General features: G+C 49.8%; 1 protein-coding gene across 1 annotated transcript in view; it reads left to right on the forward strand.

Annotated features, from left to right (window-relative positions):
* COL4A6 (collagen type IV alpha 6 chain) overlaps positions 1-21265 on the forward strand; it is a 272612-nt gene that overhangs the window by 231165 nt on the left and 20182 nt on the right. The window contains exons 14-28 of the mRNA XM_032392826.1: positions 3907-3966; positions 5016-5060; positions 5539-5592; positions 7040-7109; positions 8059-8166; positions 9086-9226; positions 10087-10191; positions 11244-11404; positions 11885-12064; positions 12624-12807; positions 15554-15607; positions 18247-18318; positions 18603-18710; positions 19793-20014; positions 20414-20575. Coding sequence (XP_032248717.1) covers positions 3907-3966; positions 5016-5060; positions 5539-5592; positions 7040-7109; positions 8059-8166; positions 9086-9226; positions 10087-10191; positions 11244-11404; positions 11885-12064; positions 12624-12807; positions 15554-15607; positions 18247-18318; positions 18603-18710; positions 19793-20014; positions 20414-20575 — 1726 coding nt within the window. The remainder of the gene's footprint in view (positions 1-3906; positions 3967-5015; positions 5061-5538; positions 5593-7039; positions 7110-8058; positions 8167-9085; positions 9227-10086; positions 10192-11243; positions 11405-11884; positions 12065-12623; positions 12808-15553; positions 15608-18246; positions 18319-18602; positions 18711-19792; positions 20015-20413; positions 20576-21265) is intronic.

Here is a 21265-nt window from a genome sequence, read left to right on the forward strand (position 1 = left end):
TCAAAGAAGTAAAAGTTCTTGTCCTTGAGGAGAGTTCATTCTAATGGGGGAGTGAGGGAAGGAGACAAAAACAAGTAAACAAATGAATCAAGAACAAGTTCTTATCATAGTAATTGATACATAGAAGGTTAAAGAAAGGGTAAAGTGATGAAGTGTGGAGTGAGAATGGGGTGGGCCACTTTGGGCAGAACAGTCATGAAGGGCTTCTCTGAGGAAGTGCACATTATGAAGAAGCAAGTCCCACGAGGATCAGGAAGAGCGTTTTTGGCCGAAGGAACCACAAGTGCCAAGACCCTGAGGTTCAAAAAGCTCACTGCTTTTGAGCAAAAACAAGAAAGCAAGTGGGTGGAGCGGGGTGAGCAAGGGCAAGAGCCAGATCATGGAGCCCTTTGTAGGTCGAATGTGGCTTTTATGTTAAATGGAATGGGAAGCCGTCAGAAGGCTCTATCTTGCACTTTTATTAAAGATTTATTTACTTATTTTAGAGAGAGGGAGAGAGAGTGCAAGCGGAGGGGGGAGGGGCAGAGGGAGAGGGAGAGAATCTCAAGCAGACTCCCCGCTGAACATGGAATCAGATGCGGGGCTTGATCTCAAGACCCTGAGATCATGACCTGAGCCGAAACGAAGAGTCCGGCGCTGAACAGACTGAGCCACCCAGGTGCCCCTCTACCTTGCATTTTTAAGAAGATCACTCTGGCAGGGGCTGGGGGTGGGGGTGTGGAGGATGACGGGAGGCTGAGGCAGCAAACAGAGGCCACTACATCAGTCTGGGGGAGAGCTGGGGGCAGTTTGCACTAGGGTGATAGCAATGAAAATGGAGAGAAGTGCATGGATTGAAAACGTAAAAAAAATAAAGTAAACTTGTTATTATGGAGCATTTTAAACAAATACCAGGAAGAGAGAATAGCATATGCTCCTGCTGTGTACTCATCACTCAGCTTTGACATTTAGCAACTCAGCCAAGCTGAAGCAAATAACAGACTTATTTCAACATAAAAGACTTCGGTATTTCTAAGAGATAAGAACTTTTTAAAAGCATAGTTGCTGGGCACCTGGGTGACTCAGTTAAGCATCTTACTCTTGATTTCAGCTCAGGGTCGCAATCTTAAGGTTGTGAGATTGAGCCCCAACCAGGCTCCCCTGTGGCCTCATTCCCCCTTTCCCAGTTCGAGAAACCGCCCTAGTTGTGCAGGTGGGTCTAGCCATCTCCACTGGCTCGGCTGGGGCCCTGGGGAGCCTGCTTGGGGTGGGCGGGGGGAGAAGCTTGAGCGGAGGGTGGCTGCAAGGTGGCCTGCCTCTCGGGCGAGCATGCCTCTGAGGACTGGGCCGCGGGGCTGACACCCCCTGGCTCCAGCCTAGTGTTCGAGGCTCGCCTGCTCCTCATACCACCCGCCTCACCCCTGCCGCAGTGACTATGTTACCCCCCCACCTTACTCCTGGCCACATGACTGAAGTTGAGTTTTTGCAGAACCGCTAATATCCTTGAACCAAAAATAGCAGGAGACCGGGGCCCTAGCCAGTAGGCCTAGGAACAACTAAGCTAGTGCTCTAATGAGGCCTTCCTGGATATGGGTGAGAAGGGGTTGGAGGGTAGTGGGTGCAGGACAGACCACTCCTGGCAAGGACTGACTATGACACGGCGGGGTCCCAGTGCATCTTGCTAGAACAACTTGGTCAGCAGGGCCCTGTCCGGTGCCTCCCTGCACGGGGAGACAAGCTGAACCTACAGCCCAGTATCTTGCCAAGTCACGTCAGTTTCATTGGCTTTAACCTCCCACCCCAACGACACACAAAGAAGTTTCTTTGATTTTTTTTTCCTTTTTAAACTTTTTAGTTTTTTTAATACACATGGTAGCACAAACTCTCTGAGAAAGCAAGGTCCAGAGACCCTTTCTGCTTTCTTTTCTTTATTAATTTTTAAAAATTTTATTTATTTGTATATATTTAAAATAATATTTTATTTATTTATTTGAGAGAGAGAGAGAGAGCGCGCACGCACAAGCAGGGGGGAGGAGCAGAGGGAGAGGGAGAAGCAGACTCTCCTGCTGAGCAGGGAGCCCGATGCGGGGCTCGATCCCAGGACCCTGGGATCATGACCTGAGCCGAAGGCAGACGCTTAACCGACAGAGCCACCCAGGCGCAACCCCCCTGCCCAGCCTTTCTGCTTTCTGAAGCAGGAGGACAAGGTCCTCTTGTCTTTGCAACTGCGGGCAAGACAGGTAGACAGCATGAGAGTTCCTGGATATGCTTCACCTTTTGCTTTGTTCTCTGGGTCATTCTATTGAATTCAACAAGGATGTATGGGATGACCTTGTATGGTGTAGCGTGTCTTGGAGGAGATGGAAGTGAGTGTGGTATAGACCTCCTGCTTACCAACTCTCCTACATAACCCATCTTAGTGCTGTTCAGAGTCTGGGGCAGTGCGGGCTGCCACAGCTTCCGTGGACAGGTCACGGTGCTTGGCTTCGGAGGCCGGAGACGTGTTCCACCGGCGGCAGCATGCCTTGGTTTGCAATTTGAGATGCAGCACTATGATTTCAAATAAGTTTGTGTTCAACTTGACCCACGGGCCTTTCAAATAAAAATCCTATTCAGCATGAGGTCTGAGCCATGTGCCACACAACTAGAGATGGAGAAGAAAAGAAAGACAAGCGGGAACCAGAGTCAGCTTTGAACTAGATCCTTCACAGACGCACACTCCACCCTCCACCCCACAAAAAAAAGCCACACACACAAAAAAGCCCTACATTAAAAACAATAACAACAACCGAAAAAACCCAACTTGGGCCTAGAAAGCTAAGGGCTACTCAGCCAGCTTTCAGTACCCATGGGAATACTCTGAGTATATAAGAGGAAGAGAAAACTAGAAGCAGGATTCAAGCATTGGCTGCACAATCAGCTGAGCCAGGTCACATCAAGAAGATGACAGGAGACATGCCACAACATTTACTGTGTTTCACAAACTTACATTCGAGAAAGCGTCCCTGCCTCCTCCACTCTTACAATAGGCCTAAATGTTGTTTGCTGAAACCTATGCTCCAGAAATTCCACGTTTAAACAATAACAACAAAATGGCCGTGAAAGACGTTATCCACTTTGGTAGTGAACTCTTCTGTACTTCAAGGGCCCAGAATGTGCTTGCTTTGGACCCAGAGGAAAGGAAGCTTTCTCACTCACTGTTTTTTGAATTTCTGCTTGTCCCTAGAGAATCCCCAAGTCATGTCCATGGCTGCAAGCCCTCACCTCCTTTGACCAGGGCAAGAGGGGTTGAAGACCGTCTCATAGTGCCCTTTGGAGTACTGCTAGGGCCCACAGGGGTCTAGATCACACCTAGATAGAAATAATCCTTCCCATTGAAGAGGATGATGCAGCCATCATGCCGTCAAAGGGCAAAAGTTCTTCCCACTAGTATTGATCCCCAAGGATTAACACAATTCTCCATTCATGGGTCAAAGAAACAAGCTCCTAGGTGGTAGAAAGCAGCCTGTTTCTCATACAAAGGGCCCTGGAATGGAAGTTTGAAGACCTGGCTGGCTCATCCATTTTGTAACCCATACAAGATGCTGAACTGTTCTGAGTATTAGTCTCCCCATCTGTCAAACCAATGAAGTTAGATATCTAATCATTTCTATGCTGTTAGTCCATGTAGCTGTGAAGACATACAATCATGTTCAGGGGGACAAGACATTACTTCTAAAACCAAGAGGGAACCTTGAATGAATGGTCCAAACTCTCTGAAGGCCCTATGGGCTTCTCAGGCAGTGACAAGAGACTCAGCATGGTGAGCCTCCCCAATGGCAATGGCAATGGCCTTGATTCGAAGTTACCTCCCTGCTTTGGACGGAGCCAGGAGACCTATGAGGAAATGGATGTTATAACTTGTGGTTTCTTTTTTTTTTCCTGTAGGGATTTGGAACTGCTGGAGAAAAGGGAGAAAAGGGAATCCCTGGTTTGCCAGGACCTAGGGTATGAACCTGGAACATTGCTTGCCCGGGTCTGTCAGGTTATCCGGTCTGTCGGGTCCATTTTTTGGCCTGTTCACATCTTTATGTTGTATAACTTGATAGCCACCGAAGCTTCTCTTATTTTTCTTCCTCAGCCTTCAGGTCCCTGAGACCTCCTCCTTTTCACTTTGCCCCCATTTCCTTGACTTAGTGGCTCCCTTGAATACGGAATGGCTCCTCAGCCAACTTCCTTTCCTTGTTGTCATAGAGAATTGTCATCTGGGCTGATAATGGGGTGAGCGTCGTCTTGCCTTCACTACCTTCTATCCTGGGGGAACGTGGGCTAGGGTGCGGTTGTTGTAGTAATGGAAGAGGGCCAAGTATAATCTTTATAGAACAGAAACAAGCCTAGGGTGGTCTAGAACATAGCGAATGACATTTGCAGTCAACAATTTCCAGTAATAACCCCTCTTCAAGTGGAGAAATAATTGTTAGCCTTTGTGATTCTAAGTGCTTCAGGCACTTAGGTGTTAAGCTATAAGCAATTGGCCAACCTTAGCCTTAAAGAGGTAACATTTAGAGAACTGTGATTTTGGCTTAGTCATAAAGCTCGTTAAGAATCTTTTGAGTGTTCAGCAATGTTTGCCCTTTACCCTGCCATTTATTTCTCTACTTTTCTCTACTCCTTTGTCTTGAAAAGACATAATCACCAGCAAAGAATGCAGTTGGGGTGAGAGACAAGAGGCCCTCCCACAATCTATTTAAAAATGTCATGACTTGGAACTAATGCAGACTAAGTATAATACCACCCAGCCTTTCTACCAAATTCCACCCAGTACTTAAAATGTTTCCATTTTATTTTGCTCTTTAAAAATGCTCTGTGTGGCTATTCAGCCTGATGGATTAGTGCTTAGAAAGAAGTCATTAAGCCAGGTCTAGGGACATTCTCTTACCTGATTTTAGGAACTGGCTAAGTCCTGAACTCAGTGGGAAAGCTTTGTTATGTAAGTCTATTGGCTTTTTCTAGTGTGGGCTATTAATCTTTCTAAGGTGGCTCCATTCTCTTTACAGGGACCCATGGGTTTAGAAGGACGCCAAGGCCTTCCAGGGAGTCAGGTATTTTGGTTAATATCACTAAAAGCCTGCATGTAAAGTCCTAATCAAAAGGCCCCCTTGCTTTACTTAACATGGCCATCGGTCCAGAGGGAGCCACTGCTTATAATACAAGTTGTCTACCTCCCTTTGATGGGTATAATCTCAGCCGCTCTCTTCTTTTGTCTGAGTATCCAGGGTTGACCAATCCAGTGCCGTGCTATGGTCCTACTTCTTTATTTTGTTATCAGGGGCTAGCGAGGCCAGCCTGCTTGTATTCATCCCTAGCCTTGGGGCCCGTATACCTCCTAACAGGCGAGTTGGCTACCTCGTGCCATATTGCCTTCTGGAACATTGTATACCCTCCAGAGTCGGGGAGAATCCGTGCATACCCTGGAAGGCCAGCCAAGATCCCTGTGCCATTTGCCCTGGCCTCGTCCAAAGACCAGTCCCTCCTATGCTCTTAGACATTTGACTAGTTGTAACTGTGTTTCTGTCACAGGGCAAGAAGGGGTCCTCAGGTTTCCCTGGGCTTAATGGATTCCCAGGAATTAAGGTAATGTTGTTGGGAAGCAAAAATCCAGGATTGGGGCGGTGGAAGGGTGAAGAATTCCCATAAATGCGCTTTAGTCCATTTGGCCACTCTAAGAAACTATCACAGACGGGGTGGCTTATAAAAAAATAGAAAATTATTCCTCACAGTCCTGGAGGCCAGAAGCCCGAGATCAGGATGCCAGCGTGAGTGAGGGTCCCCTTCCAGGTCACTGACTTCTCACTGTGTCCTCACATGGTGGAAGGGGCAAGCTAGCTCTCTTGGCCTCCTCTTATAAGGGCACTGGTCCCAATCGTGCGGGGTCCACGCTCATGACCTGATCCCCCCCAAAGGCCCCACTGCCTAACACCATCACTTCGGGCATTCGGTTTTCAAAATGAATCGGGGGCAGGGGGGACGCAAACACCTGGACCATAATGAATGCCTACCTATGAGATGAAGTATTCTTTTAATATTTTAACATTGTAAATGTTACCTTTTTCACATGAAGTGCATGAACCCTACTTTGAGCACACAAAGCCAATGAGCCTTCCTTAGATACTACTTGATCAGAGGTAGACTAAAGTGGGGGTGGGGGTAGGGCGGAGGGCTGCAGGAGCAAATCCATCTCTACAAAGAAGAATATTCTACTATTGACATTGCTTGGAATTGCCAAATTTTTGGTTTTTTGATTTTTTTAAGATTTTATTTATTTATTTGACAGAGACACAGCGAGAGAGGGAACACAAGCAGGGGGAGTGGGAGAGGGAGAAGCAGGCTTCCCAATGAGCAGGGAGCCTAATGCGGGGCTCAATCCCAGGACCCCAGGACCCTGACCTGAGCCGAAGGCAGGCGCTTAACCGACTGAGCCACCCAGGCGCCCCAGTTTTATGATTGTTTTAAAATTCTCTACAGAGAATGCATCCCCTTATCACCTGTTCCGGGGGCAGGCAGCTCCCACCACCCCACTGGGATAAGCCACTGTATCTGATTCTGATACCTGAATCCCCCTTTTGGGGGACTTAGGACTCCTTTGACTTCCTCTGCCTGAAATCATCCACTAACGAGGCCAGTGACAGTAGCAGAGTCCTGGGCCAGCTTACAGTGGGAAAAAAAAGTTGAAACTGCCCCTTCCTTTGCACCTCTTTGGTGCAGCAACGTTGTCTAGTCTTGAGATCTATGTCCCAGGCCCAGAAGCAGATGATCCAGGAGTCAGGTTGAAAAATAAAATTCTGATTCCTTATTTTTGACAGGTTTGCAAATTGAGTGTCGGGCTCCTGACCTGCTTTGCGTTACCTTCATCTGAAATTTGTTGGACTTCAGAATTAACCTGTGCACTAGTTGGCCCTGGGAATCAGGGGTTGCAGAAGGGGAAAGCTTTCATTTTCCCAGGGAATGGCTTTGAGGGCACATAGAGCTTGAGTGATAAGGTCATGGGAATGTTTGTGTTTAACCAGTTGAATCTTTACAGGGTGAAAAGGGTGGCATTGGCCTGCCAGGCCCAGATGTTTTCATCGATACAGACGGCGCTGTGATCTCAGGTGCAACTTTTCATTGACTGGAGTGAAAAAGAAAGGACCAGGGGTGACGTTCTATAGTCCTATAATTGTTAAGAGGATACTTTGTCAGCCACTGGATTGCTGCTAAAGCCAACGCACTCAAGGGCCCCTCATGGGTCCTGTACTTGGGGAATGAAGCTAACTGCAATGTCTTCGGGCAAAGAAGCCAAGGCCTACGCTCCGTGTTTGTGTTGGGTCCACCAAGACTAAGGTTTTGGTCGGACTGGGCCTGGACTTGCTGAAAGTTGTTCTCCTAATGATGCTTAGGGCAGGATTAATATCCTCCCCAGCTGGGCTGACTTTAGCCTGATCCTGTGGGACACTTGGGGTCTCATCTGCATGATCCCATGCGTGTTTGGGTTTGACAATCGCATAGGAGGTGGGAAAGTATCCAACTGTTCCCATTGCCTTCTCCAGTGTGTCTCCAGTGACTGCTTGCTTGAGCAAAGGCTTCTACTACTGTACCTCTTCTGCCTCGGTCTCTGAAATTACTTCTCCCCTCTCATCCTCTCTGGCCCACGCCCTGTCCAGTAAACTCATTGAAGCCAAGGTGTTAATGATTGACAGTGGCTTCCTGGAAACCTATGGGCATAACATGAATAGTAGACTTCAACACCTTAATCCAAATGGTAGATATTTGAGGCATGACAGCAGGTTAACAGTAGTAGAAGAACCTTCCTAGTACTTACCAGATCTTACCATGGACTGTTAGCCCTGGCCAGACCAGTTCTCAACACTAGTGGAGCCTTAGCTGCAGTCGGCCCGTGTTCACATGAGGCCATCAGCATCTGGGAGACCTGTGAAGGGCAAGAAAGAGACTTCTACCCTGAGGACATCTCCTTGCAACCCTTCTTAGGCATTCTGTGGCATTTGTGGGCCTCTTCTGGGTTTGCTTACTGCTTTTTTTTTTTTTTTTTCATTGCAATGCCAGGTTATCCTGGAGACCCCGGGATGCCAGGCCTCCCAGGACTTAAAGGAGATGAAGGTATCCAGGGCCTGCCTGGCCCTTCTGGCATCCCCGGCTTACCGGCTTTACCAGGTGAAACAAACTAACTCACCCCCTGCATAGACATGCTGGTGCCCAGCATCCCCTTCTATACCCCTGTCCGGTCTGGGTACATACCTAGCCAAACTCAAAAGAAAGGTAGACTGTAGTCACTAAGTGCTGCACCACCAGCCCAAGGCTAATGTATATGAGGATAGGACCTGGGCGAGCAGCTTTCCTTTGGCCTGAATGATGTAGTGTTGCTAGACAGGCAATTCTTTTGGGGTTTGCAGCAACCAGAGGGGGCTGGTCTTGGACTGCTGGAGCCCTATCACTCTTCTATGGATTTGCCATCCCAGCTGATGCTTGCCAGCAGGGGCTAACGGAAGCCTAGAGGAGAGTTTTGTACCCGGACCCTCACTCTGTGCTTACCTCAGGCACTAAATGGCCCAGGAGCCTATGACTGAACCCACCATTAGAGGAGTACACCCATATGTCATTCTGTAGTAGTGAATAGAGAAAGTCCATGCCAGATTCTCAGAGGCCGTGATGAGCCAAATATAAAGCTTCAGACAGGACTTTGAAAGGCATAAGTTTCTAAGTTCCTTGGAGATGGGCATCTGGAAGGATCCCTGTGCTTTGAAAGCAACCACTTGGAAGGGGTACAGCTGATCCCACCACCGAGGTTGAAAAATCAAAGAGGAGGAGACTGGACACCAGGTTTTCCGCTCAGGTTCTCCACCAAAAAGCTCTGCACCCTTGACCATGTTTCCCCATGTCCTTTGGCCTCAACTTCCTAGGAGGTTGGGCTAGATGATTCCTAAGGGCCTTTCTAACTCTGATGCAAGAGAAGGGCAAATGGTCTCCCAAATTCTTCCCTTGGAGGGAGTTTCCAGCATATGTCGCTGATTGGAACACCCCTGGAAGAATAGGATGATGTGATTAGCATTATTGTATGGGCTTATCCTTCCAGGTATCCCAGGTGCCCTAGGGCCCCAAGGAGTTCCAGGTCTGAAGGGGGACCAAGGAAACCCAGGCCGCACCACAGTTGGGACAGCTGGTCCCCCTGGCAGAGACGGTTTGCCAGGCCTGCCCGGCCTACCGGGCCCACCCGGTAAGTCGTTCATTTCTCTCTTTGAGACTCTTGAGACTCAGGTGTGATTGGGACTGCAGAACAGTTGTGATTCTTGAGAGAGAGAGCATTTCACAGGAGAAATAGCCGGGACACATGATGCTCCTGAGTCAGAGCCTTGCTGCTAGAGGTTAGCGACCAGAACGGTCAGAGCCTCATCAAGGAGCAAGCAAGCTAAGGCCACCTTGATGCCCAAACGCTACCTAATGCCTTCCAGTTTGTGTAGTCATTTCATCCCACCCTCCGTTGTTCTCAGCCCCTCCACCTCTGGTCTCACAGCTCATGAAGAAGCAACGTTGGCTCTCTCAAGCTTCCCCTGGTCCTCAGGGCTCCAGTGGGGTGGGGATAGGAGCCTGAGACATGGGAAGCCAAGCCTGGATCCTCAAGACAGTTGCTCAAAGCCTTGACAGGGTTTATTCTCCTTATGTCTTCTACCTGAGCATGGGATCCTAGATTCTAAGAGAAAGGCTGGACACAGGCCCAGCATGTTTCGTTGTCACCTAAACCCCAGGAAGTTTCGTTGTCATCTAAACCCCAGGAACCCCATTTCCTCTGCTGTCCCAAGAGTACTTTCTGGGGTAGACATTAGGACTGCTGACTTACTGAAGCTGTCTTGGTCATTCCAGTCCCCTCAGTGTCTAGTCCGGTGCCTGGAACATAGTAGCCCTTCTGTAAGTCATAGTAGAGTGACGAGGGCCACCAGGGGATAAGATTTGCCACAGACGTTGGGTCCCTGTCTCTGCTTTGGTTGCTGAGCCTCAAGGACACAGGCCTTAGCAACCGAGCTGCTGTGCTAAGTCATGTGTGATGCGCCTATCTTTGATGTTTCCCTTTCCCTGAAGGTCCAGCATTTGAGACTGGAACCCTACAGAACGCAGAGCCAGGCTTCCCTGGTCTCCGAGGAGAACGAGGTCCAAGAGGAAACCCAGGCCTCAAAGGAATGAAAGGTGATTTTTTTGTCGCCTTGGGTTTCTGTGTTCCCCCAAAATCCTTGCAGAAGGTTTCTGGGGCATGAGTAGACCAACAGCTTTGGGAACCTAAACAGAAGCAGTTGTGGGGCTTGATCAGGGATTTGATTATAGGATTCTTGGCAGTGCTCCACATTTAGGGCTCGGAGACTGAGGCTAGCAATTGAGGTCACATGGGATGAAGTGGGTCGTGGGCTCCTCTTCCTCTTCCTACGCCATCCACCAGCAGAAGCTGTGGCCAGCAGCCCCAGCTATTAGCCAGCCCACGCTGCACCCCTTCCCAGTGTGCAAGGCCAAAGGCCAGAAGTCACTTATCATTACCTTCAGCCTGAAGGAAAAGAGTCTGAACAGGTCAAGACCTGGCACTCCAGAAAAGCCAACAGGCCCCAGGAAAACAACCGCAGGTCCCCACTGATGGTGAAGGGCTGACCGATGAGCGCGGCCCCCAGCGGCACGGCCGTCCATCATCCTGTGGCCGCTGGGTCATTCCTCTGTTGCACGCTCTTGAAGGCCAGATGCTAAAGTGCAAACAAATCAATTCATTTTAGTTGTGGCCCAGGCCAAGGTGGAGGAAGAGGTGAGACTGCTGGCCGAGGAGAGGTTTGGGGATTGCCGAGGGTTTCAAGTATCTGAGATCTTTCCTCTTCTCTCACAGAATGAGCAGCTCTCCTCGACCTCAAGCAGAATGGCCCTCACTTCCTCTTCCCCTTTCTCAGTGCCGCCTCTTAACATGTCACTGCTTATTAGCGGAGCTGGTTCGGAAGATTTTTTACAAGTTCCATCTCTGTTGTTCAGCTCCAAGGAGGACTATTTGGAGGGAAAAGGAAGGGAACTGCAAGCTTTGACTTAGGATGTGAGCCTGAGCCCTTTCTTGCCTCACTACAGAGCTAGGGTACTTCCTGATACCTGTTACCAGGCCTTCTGATTCCCTCCATGGGGTTGTTCAAGGCACAGATCACCACGGTCATATCATCCTTTTTCTTGGAAAGGTGGCCCACTTTGTTTAACCGTTGTCTTCTTTTTCCCCCCAGGGGACTCGGGCTTTTGTGCCTGTGACGGTGGTGTCCCAAACACCGGACCACCTGGGGAGCCAGGCCTGCTCGGGCCACCTGGCCTCATAGGCCTTCCAGGCCTTAAAGGAACCAGAGGAGATCCAGGCTCTGGGGGTGCACAGGGCCCATCAGGGACTCCAGTAAGTCTTACCCAACTTTGGCCCCGGGGGAGGACTGGGAGCTCTCCAGGGTCCCTTACTCCTGCCCCAAGCACTTTCCTAAAACACAGGAAAGAGAGATGGGGATAAAACAAAGCTTCATGGTTTGGATCTATAGTATGAAAAAGTCAGACCAGATGATGTCCAAAGTCCCCTTCTGCATTGATCTGCCTATGTTCCCTCCGTCCCTCCCTTCCTTAATCCCTTCCTTCCACAAAATCATTTGTATTTGCTTAGCACGGCCCCAGGGCCCTGAAGATAAAATCAAACTAAGACAAGGTTACCATCCTCAAAAATTTCAACTTTGAGAAAGGTAAGAAAATAAATGGGCAATTGTGATCCAAGATGATGACATATTCAAGTGCCCAGAGCAGTGCCAAAAGGTACCCAAGGATCTGCTTCATGTGCCAGAGTCCTACCATGTTTGCATCTCCTGATTCTGCCCTTTTGTCTCTTTGTCAGGGTTTATTTGGGCCTCCTGGTCCTGCGGGCCCCAAAGGAGAGAAAGGGGAACCAACTCTCAGTTCAAGATCAGGGGTGCCGGGGGAGCAGGGTGATCCTGGCCCCCAGGGGCTCCCTGGGGAGACCGGAGTCCCAGGCAAGGATGGAATACCAGGTTTGCCAGGTCTGCCAGGCCTCCCGGTAAGTTGATCGTTCCTGGGTGTCGAGCTCTATAAAGCCTCACGGCTGACTTTGGGGGTGGGGGTTCTGATGGCCACTAGGCCATGAGGCAGGGCAGAACAGAGTGCCCAGCATCTCTTCTGGCCTCTGCCGCTAACACTTTCTGCTCATCTTAGGTAAGATGAGAATCTTTTTCTGGGCATGGGTCATTGTCTCAGTTGATAAAGGCTCATAACAATCGACCCTATCACTTAAAATGCTTCAGCTTCTCAGTAACTTTCCCCCGCCCCCTGCAAGTAATCCAGCTGCTTTCTGGGCCCCCAAGCACTGTTACCCTGCTCCTGTTTCCTGGCCCCCTCCCCACCACTGATCTAGAAGGTTTTGCATCATCAAATCTCCGAGGGTTGACTAACTTTATTCCCATTAACCAAATAGAGGAATTGATTGAGAAACTAGAGGGATCGAGGATTTTAGCCAAAAATGGAGCATTGACCACACTGGCTACCTCTTTCCTATGGTCGGAAGCCTCTCCTGATCCGTCTTTCAGTTGGGCTTTCATTCTTTCTTCTGTGTTGTCTAGGGTGACGGTGGACAGGGCTTCCCAGGTGAAAAGGGGTTACCAGGACTTCCTGGTGAAAAGGGCCACAGTGGTCCAACTGGCCCCCCAGGAATTGGGCTGCCGGGCTCTCCTGGACCTCGTGGGCTTCCTGGAGATCAAGGAATTGATGGATTACCAGGGCAACAAGGCCTCCCTGGGCTTCCCGGTGAGTCATGGAATCAGATGGTCTGGGACTTGAGAAACTGACCCTTCGTAGAGTGTGGCTCTGACCCGGGCACATGAAATGTGTCAGACGAAGAGACTTGGCTGATTATAATCACTGCTTGCAATTTCTAAGGGTTTTCATATGGGAAAAGGATCATAATTATACCGTGGTACACCTACACAGAGCAATGTAGATTTCAGTCCGACTTAGTAAGAAAACTTCCTAACAGACCAGTCTGAAAAGGTAACAGAGCTGCCTTGGGAGCTTATGAGCTCACAGTCCCTGGAAAATTTCAAGCAGATGCCAGATGGCCATTTTGTTACAAGTACCATTGAAGTAATGAGCCGGAGATGGGATAGGTGTCCTCTAAGTTAGATGGTAATGTCATCAGCAGGGAAGAGCCTTTCTTTCATTCCTGAGGTCTCAGATTGACAAGAGACCCTACTTGTATCTAGTCTCATCTCTATTTCCTACCTTAAATCCCTCCCATTTAGAGAGCTTCTTTTTGTCCCTGAATTGCAGGAATTCTAACGAGTGACAGCCCTGCTTGTAGATGGCAAAGATACCATGCTAATAATTCACCTTCTTCCAGAACAGCTCTTCATCCCAACTTCGGTTTCCATTAGTCGCACCACCCTACTTACGTCATCTGAAGTTTGAAAACTCGAAATTCATCTCTTATTCTTCATTTGCAGTGCTTATGTTCTTTCCTTCCTCTTCTTGCTATTGAGCTCTTGTTATCTCATGCCCAGCTTATCAAATATACCTCCATGCCTGTTGGAATAAATGGACGGTTGGAAGGAAGGATGGGTGGATGGTTGGGTGAGTTGGTGAATGGCGACAACTTCCTACGTGGTTTCTCCTCTCCTACCTCCAGACTTTCCCCCACTCAATTCTGCTATGAATACTGTTGCCAATGTAATATTTGTGAATTATTGCTATCATTGTGTTATGCCCCTAGGCTTGAAGCCACAAGGGGTGGCCTTTTTATGGAATGTTCTTCCTCTCTTTTCTGTTTCTGGAATGTTCTTCCTCTTTTTTCTATGCAATCAGGTTTTATCCATCTTTCAGGGTACAAGTCCCACTTCTCCACGAAGCCTTCTCTTGACCTCCCCAGGATGTCACTGCCACTTCAATTATGTATTTTCTTCCGTAAATGCTTTTGCTTTTCCCAGCTGCTTCGTAAGCAGCTGGATACTAAGGAAGGCAATCCTTTTTGGCATTTCTCAATTTGCCTAGCACAGTGCAGTATTCCTTAAGAGACTAACATACACTCACAGAAGAAAGGGGTTTCTCAATAACCAAAGGGCTATTTCTTAGACCTGTTTCTTCTCTTTCTACCTTGTCACCTTGAAGAATTACCAAAAAAAAAAGACAGAAACCAGGTCTTGTCAATTTTTATTTACCTTAAAATCTACTTGTGTGCATTGGTATAATGAGGATGATGGTACAGGTTAAGAATCGATGATTCAAGATTCTTCAAACCGAGTCAGTATTTCAGTTTACAAAGTCCTATGAAAGCTGTGAGGAATTTTTATCAGACTCAGTCATCCTGCCTTTTGCAAGTCCTAGTGTCAGCCATAGCTTGGCATCTAGCTCTGTTCCTAGAAACATTATTCATGGTCATTCCGCTGCCCCTCTGCCAACTGGGTCTTTATTCTAGGCCAACCATTTGTGTAGACAACTAGGTTTTTAAACTGAGTTATACGGGAGATACATATCTGAGATACGTATCTCAGATACATACTCATCTCAGATACATACATACTCATCTCAGATACATCTCAGATACATACCTGAGACGGTATATGCGTACTTACACGCACTCAAATCTGGATATTATCAACATTCTGATTGTTTGACAATAAGCTGAGTCAACAGAAGGAGGCCCATGGGACCATTTCTACCCTAAACATCACTAGGCCCCAGACACAGAAAGTTCTTAGGAACATAGTCCTGTAGTAAACTCTAACCTGGGAGATGCCTTATGCAGAAAATGGTCTTGTTGCAGCACCACGATTTTCCAAAAAATTACTTCAACTAAGAGCATTGGCTTTCTTTTTTCTTTCCGTGGCAACCAAACACAAGTCCTCAAACCTAGCAATTTTATTCCACGCAATTTTAAAAACACATAACCTGTGAGCTCTAGACATTTGCATTGTGGCCATTACTGTTGCCATGAAAACAAAAGATGCTATTCTATTATTTTTTTAAGAGAGCGTGTGAGCAGCAGGGTGAGTGGGCAGGGGCAGAGGGAGAGAATCTGAAGCAGGCTCCACGCCCAGCGTGGAGCCCGACGCACGGCTCCATCTCACGACCCTGAGATCAGACCTGAGCTGAAGTCAAGAGTCAGACGCTTAACCGACTGAGCCCCCTGAAGATGCTATTCTTAATGTACTCATTCCAACCAGTGATGGCCCAGGCTAGGATGGCTGCATTGCCAGAAAGGGAATGTAGTCATTAGAAGCCTTTCACCCGAGTGGTGTGAATTATTACAAACCTTGGACCGGCAGACAACTGGCTGTTTCCAAAGAGGCTCTGATCCAGATGCTCATAGTAATCAATCACCCTGGTTATTACCGAAACAGCTCCTGTGTCCTTGATCCCGTGTGTGTGTCAGCTCTCTCCCTTCGATCCAGACAGGGACTGTGATCGGTGGGCATACCCAGGCTGCAGGCCAGACTTCCCTTGGACCTCAAGGAACTCCTGTCCCGGTTTAATTTTCTTCTTTACTCGATTGGTCTAGGTGATTGCTGCTGCAGGGAGAGCGTTGGTAAAGGACACTTAGTCACAGAGGGAGGTGAGAGCTAGCTCAGTGTCGAGGTTCTCAAACACCAGTGTCTGCAAAAGCTCCCTTCCTTTCCGTTCACCTCTATCTCAGACACTCATGATGGCCTGAGCACCGCACTGGAGCCTCTGGTTGGGGGAAGGGGGTGATCCTAAGGCTGGGGCACAAAGCAGTAAGTGGGCATGCGGTCTCTGAGAGAGACTAATTTCCTTCACCATGCATGTCGATGGCTTGGCTGATGTCTGCCTGGAGCACCTTCATTTTGTGAACTTAACTGGGGCCATAACTTGCCTTGGGAGGTACCCGGAAGGATGCGCACATGTCTGATGTTCATTCACGGGACCCAGAGTAAACGGAGATGTTAGAATCTTGAGAAGCAGAGGCACTTTTTATTCTGAAGACACATCTGGGCAGTTACGGGGACAATTCTCATTAATTTGCTCGTGTGTTGCACTTATGAAACAGAAGGCAGGGAGAGCTGATTTCTGCTTTGTGGGGGGAGAAGGCTCTGAATTCAGGGATGGAAAGTAGAAGACAGAGGTGTAAAGTGAAAGAGCCAGGTACCAGGGTGACTTGAAGTTCTGCCCTCCTGAGGTTTTGACCCTCTGCTCGCAATGCACAAGTGTGCTGTGGTGTGCAGGTCTGTCCTGGAGCCTTTCCAGATGCCTGTCCTTGGCCCCATCCTCTGAAGGTTTGTTTTTATCTGGCTGTCACAAGTGAAAAGAATTTATGAAACTTATCTAATGAATGGAGTGAGGATGGATATTCATGTTTGCAGCCAGCGCAGAGATATTTGGATTTTACCCTTTGTTTCATAAGATTGGAAGCAATGAAACGGCAGTGTTTGATACACTGGAGCTAACGGGCTATTGAAATAGCGGGGACACAAGAATCTTCTGCAGGGTCCCTCTCGTCATAGCATCCAGGGAGGCCACTCTTCCATCTAGTCCAAAGGCCCAAGGCCCAAGCTGAGCACAGGATTGGCAGCCCTCTCCCAGCCGAGCATCTTATCATGACTAGCTTGCCCACAGGTTATATAGTTCCACGGTAGGGAGATGGCCCTCAGAAATAGCACCATCATCTCAGCACCTGGCCGGTGGGTGTGAGCACCTATGGGGGACGATCAGGCCCTAATGCCCTCTCTCCAGCTGTAGAAGTATGACTCTCAGGACCTGCGGGCTAGAAGGCAGACAGCCGCTGCCCAGGCTATAGAGTAGTGTCGCTAACCGGACTAAGGTAGGAAGCAGGGGATGGCCTTGGAGGAGCTCTTCTGAATACTCCTCCTTAAATAAGATGATTAAAAACAAACAAACTAACAAAAACGGCCATTCACTGAGCAACCACCAGGGTGCTGGGCACCCAGTGAAATGCTGCTAGCATCCTGTCCTATCATCCTCACAAACACCATCTAAGAAGAGTAGCTTCTGTTTTATGCCTGAGGCTCAGAGAGGTTGAAGTATCTTGCCCCCACGACTAGTGAGTAGCAGAACTAGGATGCAAGCTCAGGTCTCTCTGGCCTCAGAGCCCAAACTCTTAACCAATACACTATACCGTTCAATCCCCCATTTTGTTTTAGGACTAGAACACGTGGAGGAAGAATGGCAGCCAGTTGAGTATGAAATCTGAATCATAGCTTGTATACGTATCTGCGAGAAATGCAATTTGTGATTTCTCTTAAGTATGGGCAAAAGCTATAGCAGTTTACTAGAACTGTTGGCTCTGTGGCTTTAAGCAGGCCTTGGGGGATTGTTTTAATGAATAGGCAAGACTAATTTTAATTAGCATAGCAATTGTTTGTAAATGGCACTTGAGGGGGCGGACACACACAATTTGTTCATCAGTGTTTTATTAAACCTCCCCTCTGTGATGTTATATAGACTCTTTATTTGCATTATGAATGAGCAAGGAGGAATTTGCTAGGGAAGGGGCTCTGCCGGCCAATTTCAATGTCTTGAACCCTGAAATTGACTACTGCTTCTCCCTGAGTCGCAGAGTTGACATTTTCAAAGGAGGAGCTGAGGGAAGGGTCCTTGTGTGTCACGGCCAAGAGCGTGGCCTTCAGTGTTTGCCTAGTACAGCAATACAGCTTCCTCAGACCCAGGGTCATCGTCAGTAGGTTTCTGTAGATCCCAAATGAGGTGGGGCAAAAGAACCCAATGGGTTGTTTTCATTTCAAGAAAAGGGCAGACATGTGAACTCGAGGGGTCTTGGCTGCAAGCCCTCCAATCTAGTCACATGGCCATAATGGATCCTCAGGACGAACCCCAAGCCCCCATCCTAGGGAAGAGGCTCCATATGAGGGCGGGGCTAGTAGGCAGTTGCCCTTTGGTGCTGCTCCTGCATAGGGCCACCTCTCAGAGATCTTGTTAGGGGACATCTACTGCATAGATGACTGCCTGCCCACTGGACGTTGGTTTAGGAGGTGGCTTTCTGGCACTTGGCCCCTAGGGGTACTCTTATCTACAAGCAGTTGCACTAGGAGAAACTCCCAAGAGCTTCTGATGCCAGGATTCTTCTGCATGGGCTCCCAGCTGCTGGGTGGGAAGACCTTGGTTGTGCCATCCGAGGGGATGGGAGTAAAGGAGCATGCTAGGGGGAAATTGTTCCTGACTCGGTGGGCTCACTGGACGCTTACGTGTCACCACTTACAGGCATCACCTTGCCGTGTATAATTCCTGGGTCCTATGGTCCATCAGGCTTACCAGGAGCTCCCGGATTCCCAGGTATGGAATGAGTCCAGAGAAAGCCACTGAGCACACTCATAAGGGCCATGAGCCCAAGGAAGCGGGGCCCAGGCTGGCAGCATTTGGGGGGGCACATTCCTCCCGAGAGGGTGGCCTTGAGCACTGAGGAAATAGAATGGCTCCTGGAGAGGTCCGTGTGGTGAGGTAAAGCTAAGAGGCCCCCCCGCCCCACCCAAGAGACTAGGATTCTTGAGTGAACATCCCAAAGGTGACCAGGCACCCTGACTTTCCTTTCCCCTCACCACTCATGTTTGGGTTCGCAGGCCCTAAAGGGGCCCGTGGCCTCCCTGGGACCCCGGGCCAGCCTGGACTGCGTGGAAATAAAGGAGAGCCCGGAAGTCCAGGATTGGTTCACCTTCCTGAATTGCCAGGTAAGGAATGAAGCTTTTCCTCACCTGCTTCTCCTCCCCTGTGACTGTGGGTTTGAATCATGGTAGCCAGCCATCCACTGACCCCAGGCAGTGAGGTTTACGCTCTGGTGTGGGCGGGATGGTTTTGATCTCGTACTCAGGTAAGACAGGGCTTCAAGCTAGAGCGTGACAGTGAGTCAGAGTGGCCAGGGCCATCAGCCAGGACATGCCCTTCACTTTCAGATGAAGCTCAGGTGGAAAGTGCCTTTGCCTGAGGTCACGAAGTCACTAGTGACAGAGCTAGGACTCCACCCGGTTAGCTGACTGCCAAGCCTTTGGCAAGTTCCTGGATCGATTCCTTCTAGGTCACACAAAGATGTTCAGATGAGTCAGAGGGAAGTGGTTCCTTTCTATCCCTTTGCTCACACCCTGTGGCAAGCTTGTTCTCCACTGCCCCAGTGGTTCTTAAACTGTGTTCCCCAGAGCTGCAGCACCAGCGTCTCCTGGGAACCTGTTAATAATAATGCAGACTCTCGGCTCCTCGGCAGAGCTACTGATCAGAAGCTCGGGGCGGGGGGCGGTGGTGCCCAGCCATTTGGGTGTGGCCTAGCCCCCCCATCCCCAGGTAGTTCTGACCCCCACTCAGTTTGAGAACCACCCTGCTCTGTGGCACGGGGCTCGTCATGGGCCATACCCTCCATGGTTTATTTATCCAGCTTCAAACCCCTCCAACCATGCACGGAGGAGGGAGGCATGACAGCAGGGGATAGATGACTCCAGAAGAAATTGGGTCTTTGACAGAGAGTCCTGGGTATATCCTGTGCCCTTCGGCCAGCAGAGCAGCCCGGGGAGTGGGTTGCTGGGCTCAGCCCCAGGCCTGGCCTCACTGAGCTAGAACCTTCTGCAGTTCACAGGGTGCAGTGCCCGCCTCTGGGCACGTCCTCCCAGGACCAGAGGCTCTTGCCTTTCAAGAGAAGTGACACACATTATTGAAATGTTAGCTTTTGTAATAGAAAAACTCACATCTGTCTCCGAGATCTCTACCCAGACCTATCCCTTCTAAACCTCCATGGCCTTTTTATTTTTTGCCTCTTTACATTTAGGATTTCCCGGACCTCGTGGGGAGAAGGGCTTGCCTGGGTTTCCTGGGTTCCCTGGGAAAGATGGCTTGCCCGGGGAACTTGGCAGTCCAGGTTTACCCGGTTCCAAGGGAGCCCCTGGTGACATCTTTGGTGCTGAGGATGGTGCACCGGGGGAGCAAGGCCTACAGGGATTGCCAGGGGACAGAGGATTTCCTGGAGACTCTGGCCTTTCGGGACCCAAGGGTGACTATTTTTGACTCACTTATTTAACAGTCTATGGAAAGTCTTTCGGTGACCGGTATAGCCTTGCATGAATACAGGCTTGAGCCTGGGGTGGTGGATCCATGAGGGGGTGACACTGAAAAGTCATTTTGTTCTGTCTCTCCCTTCTGGGAACTTTTTCTTAAATCACTGGAGTCTGTTCTCCTTACTTAGTCAATCTGGAAGTGACCATAATGGAGAGTCCGGTTTCTGGCACAGCCTCTGATTTGCCGCTAGGGCACAAGCAGCGAGGGCTGGAACAGAGGAGACCGTGACACCGGGGATGTACCCTGGGCCAAGCTCTTACGCGGCAAGTTGGTTTGGTCACCAGTCCCTGCTGTCCATCCAGGCTGTTGATCATCTGCCCCTTCCTTTCACTAGGTTTGCTTGGGAAGTCGGGCCTGCTAGGCCCCAAAGGTGAACGGGGCAGCCCCGGCACACCGGGCCACGTGGGACAGCCAGGGCCTCCTGGGCTTGATGGTCTATTCGGCGTCAAGGGCAAACCCGGGCTTCCGGGTGCACCGGGCTTTCCGGGCCCTTCAGGTAGGTCCTTTAGAGGAGGAGGAGCCCCAGCTTGACAGCCGTAAGCCGGGCCCTGGGCCCTGGCGCCCCGAGGGGCAACAGAAGGAGTGCAGCAGGGGCAGGGTCTAGAAGGATCCTCGACTTTCCCAACCTCTCACGGTTCCCAATCTCAGGGGGCCCTGGCAGTGCCAAGCAGAAGAAATTTCTGTACTTTAGCTTCCAAAAGGGTAGCACGCATCCCTCCCCACCCCTCCCCCGTGGCCTCACTCCCCCTTTCCCAGTTCGAGAAACCACCCTAGTTGTGCAGGTGGGTCTAGCCATCTCCGCTGGCTTGGCTGGGGCCCTGGGGAGCCTGCTTGGGGTGGGCGGGGGGAGAAGCTTGAGCAGAGGGCGGCTGCAAGGTGGCCTGCCTCTCTGGCGACCATGCCTCTGAAGAACCGTGGCCAAAGCGGCCATCACTGGGCCGCGGGGCTGACACCCCCCTGGCTCCAGCCTAGTGTTCGAGGCTCCCCTGCTCCTCCTGCCACCCGCCTCACCCCTGCCTCGGTGATTCCGTCACCCCCCTCCCTTTACTCCTGGCCACGCGACTGAAGTTGAGTTTTTGCAGAACCGCTAAACTCCTTTTTATCCCCTTTATCCTCTGTGTCTCTGGGGTCTTCCCATGGGCCGTCCAGGTGAGAAAACTGTATGCAAGCTCACAGGCCCACACCC

The sequence above is a fragment of the Phoca vitulina genome, unplaced genomic scaffold (genome assembly GCF_004348235.1).
Source record: "Phoca vitulina isolate PV1807 unplaced genomic scaffold, GSC_HSeal_1.0 scaffold69, whole genome shotgun sequence".
Lineage (NCBI taxonomy): Eukaryota > Metazoa > Chordata > Mammalia > Carnivora > Phocidae > Phoca > Phoca vitulina.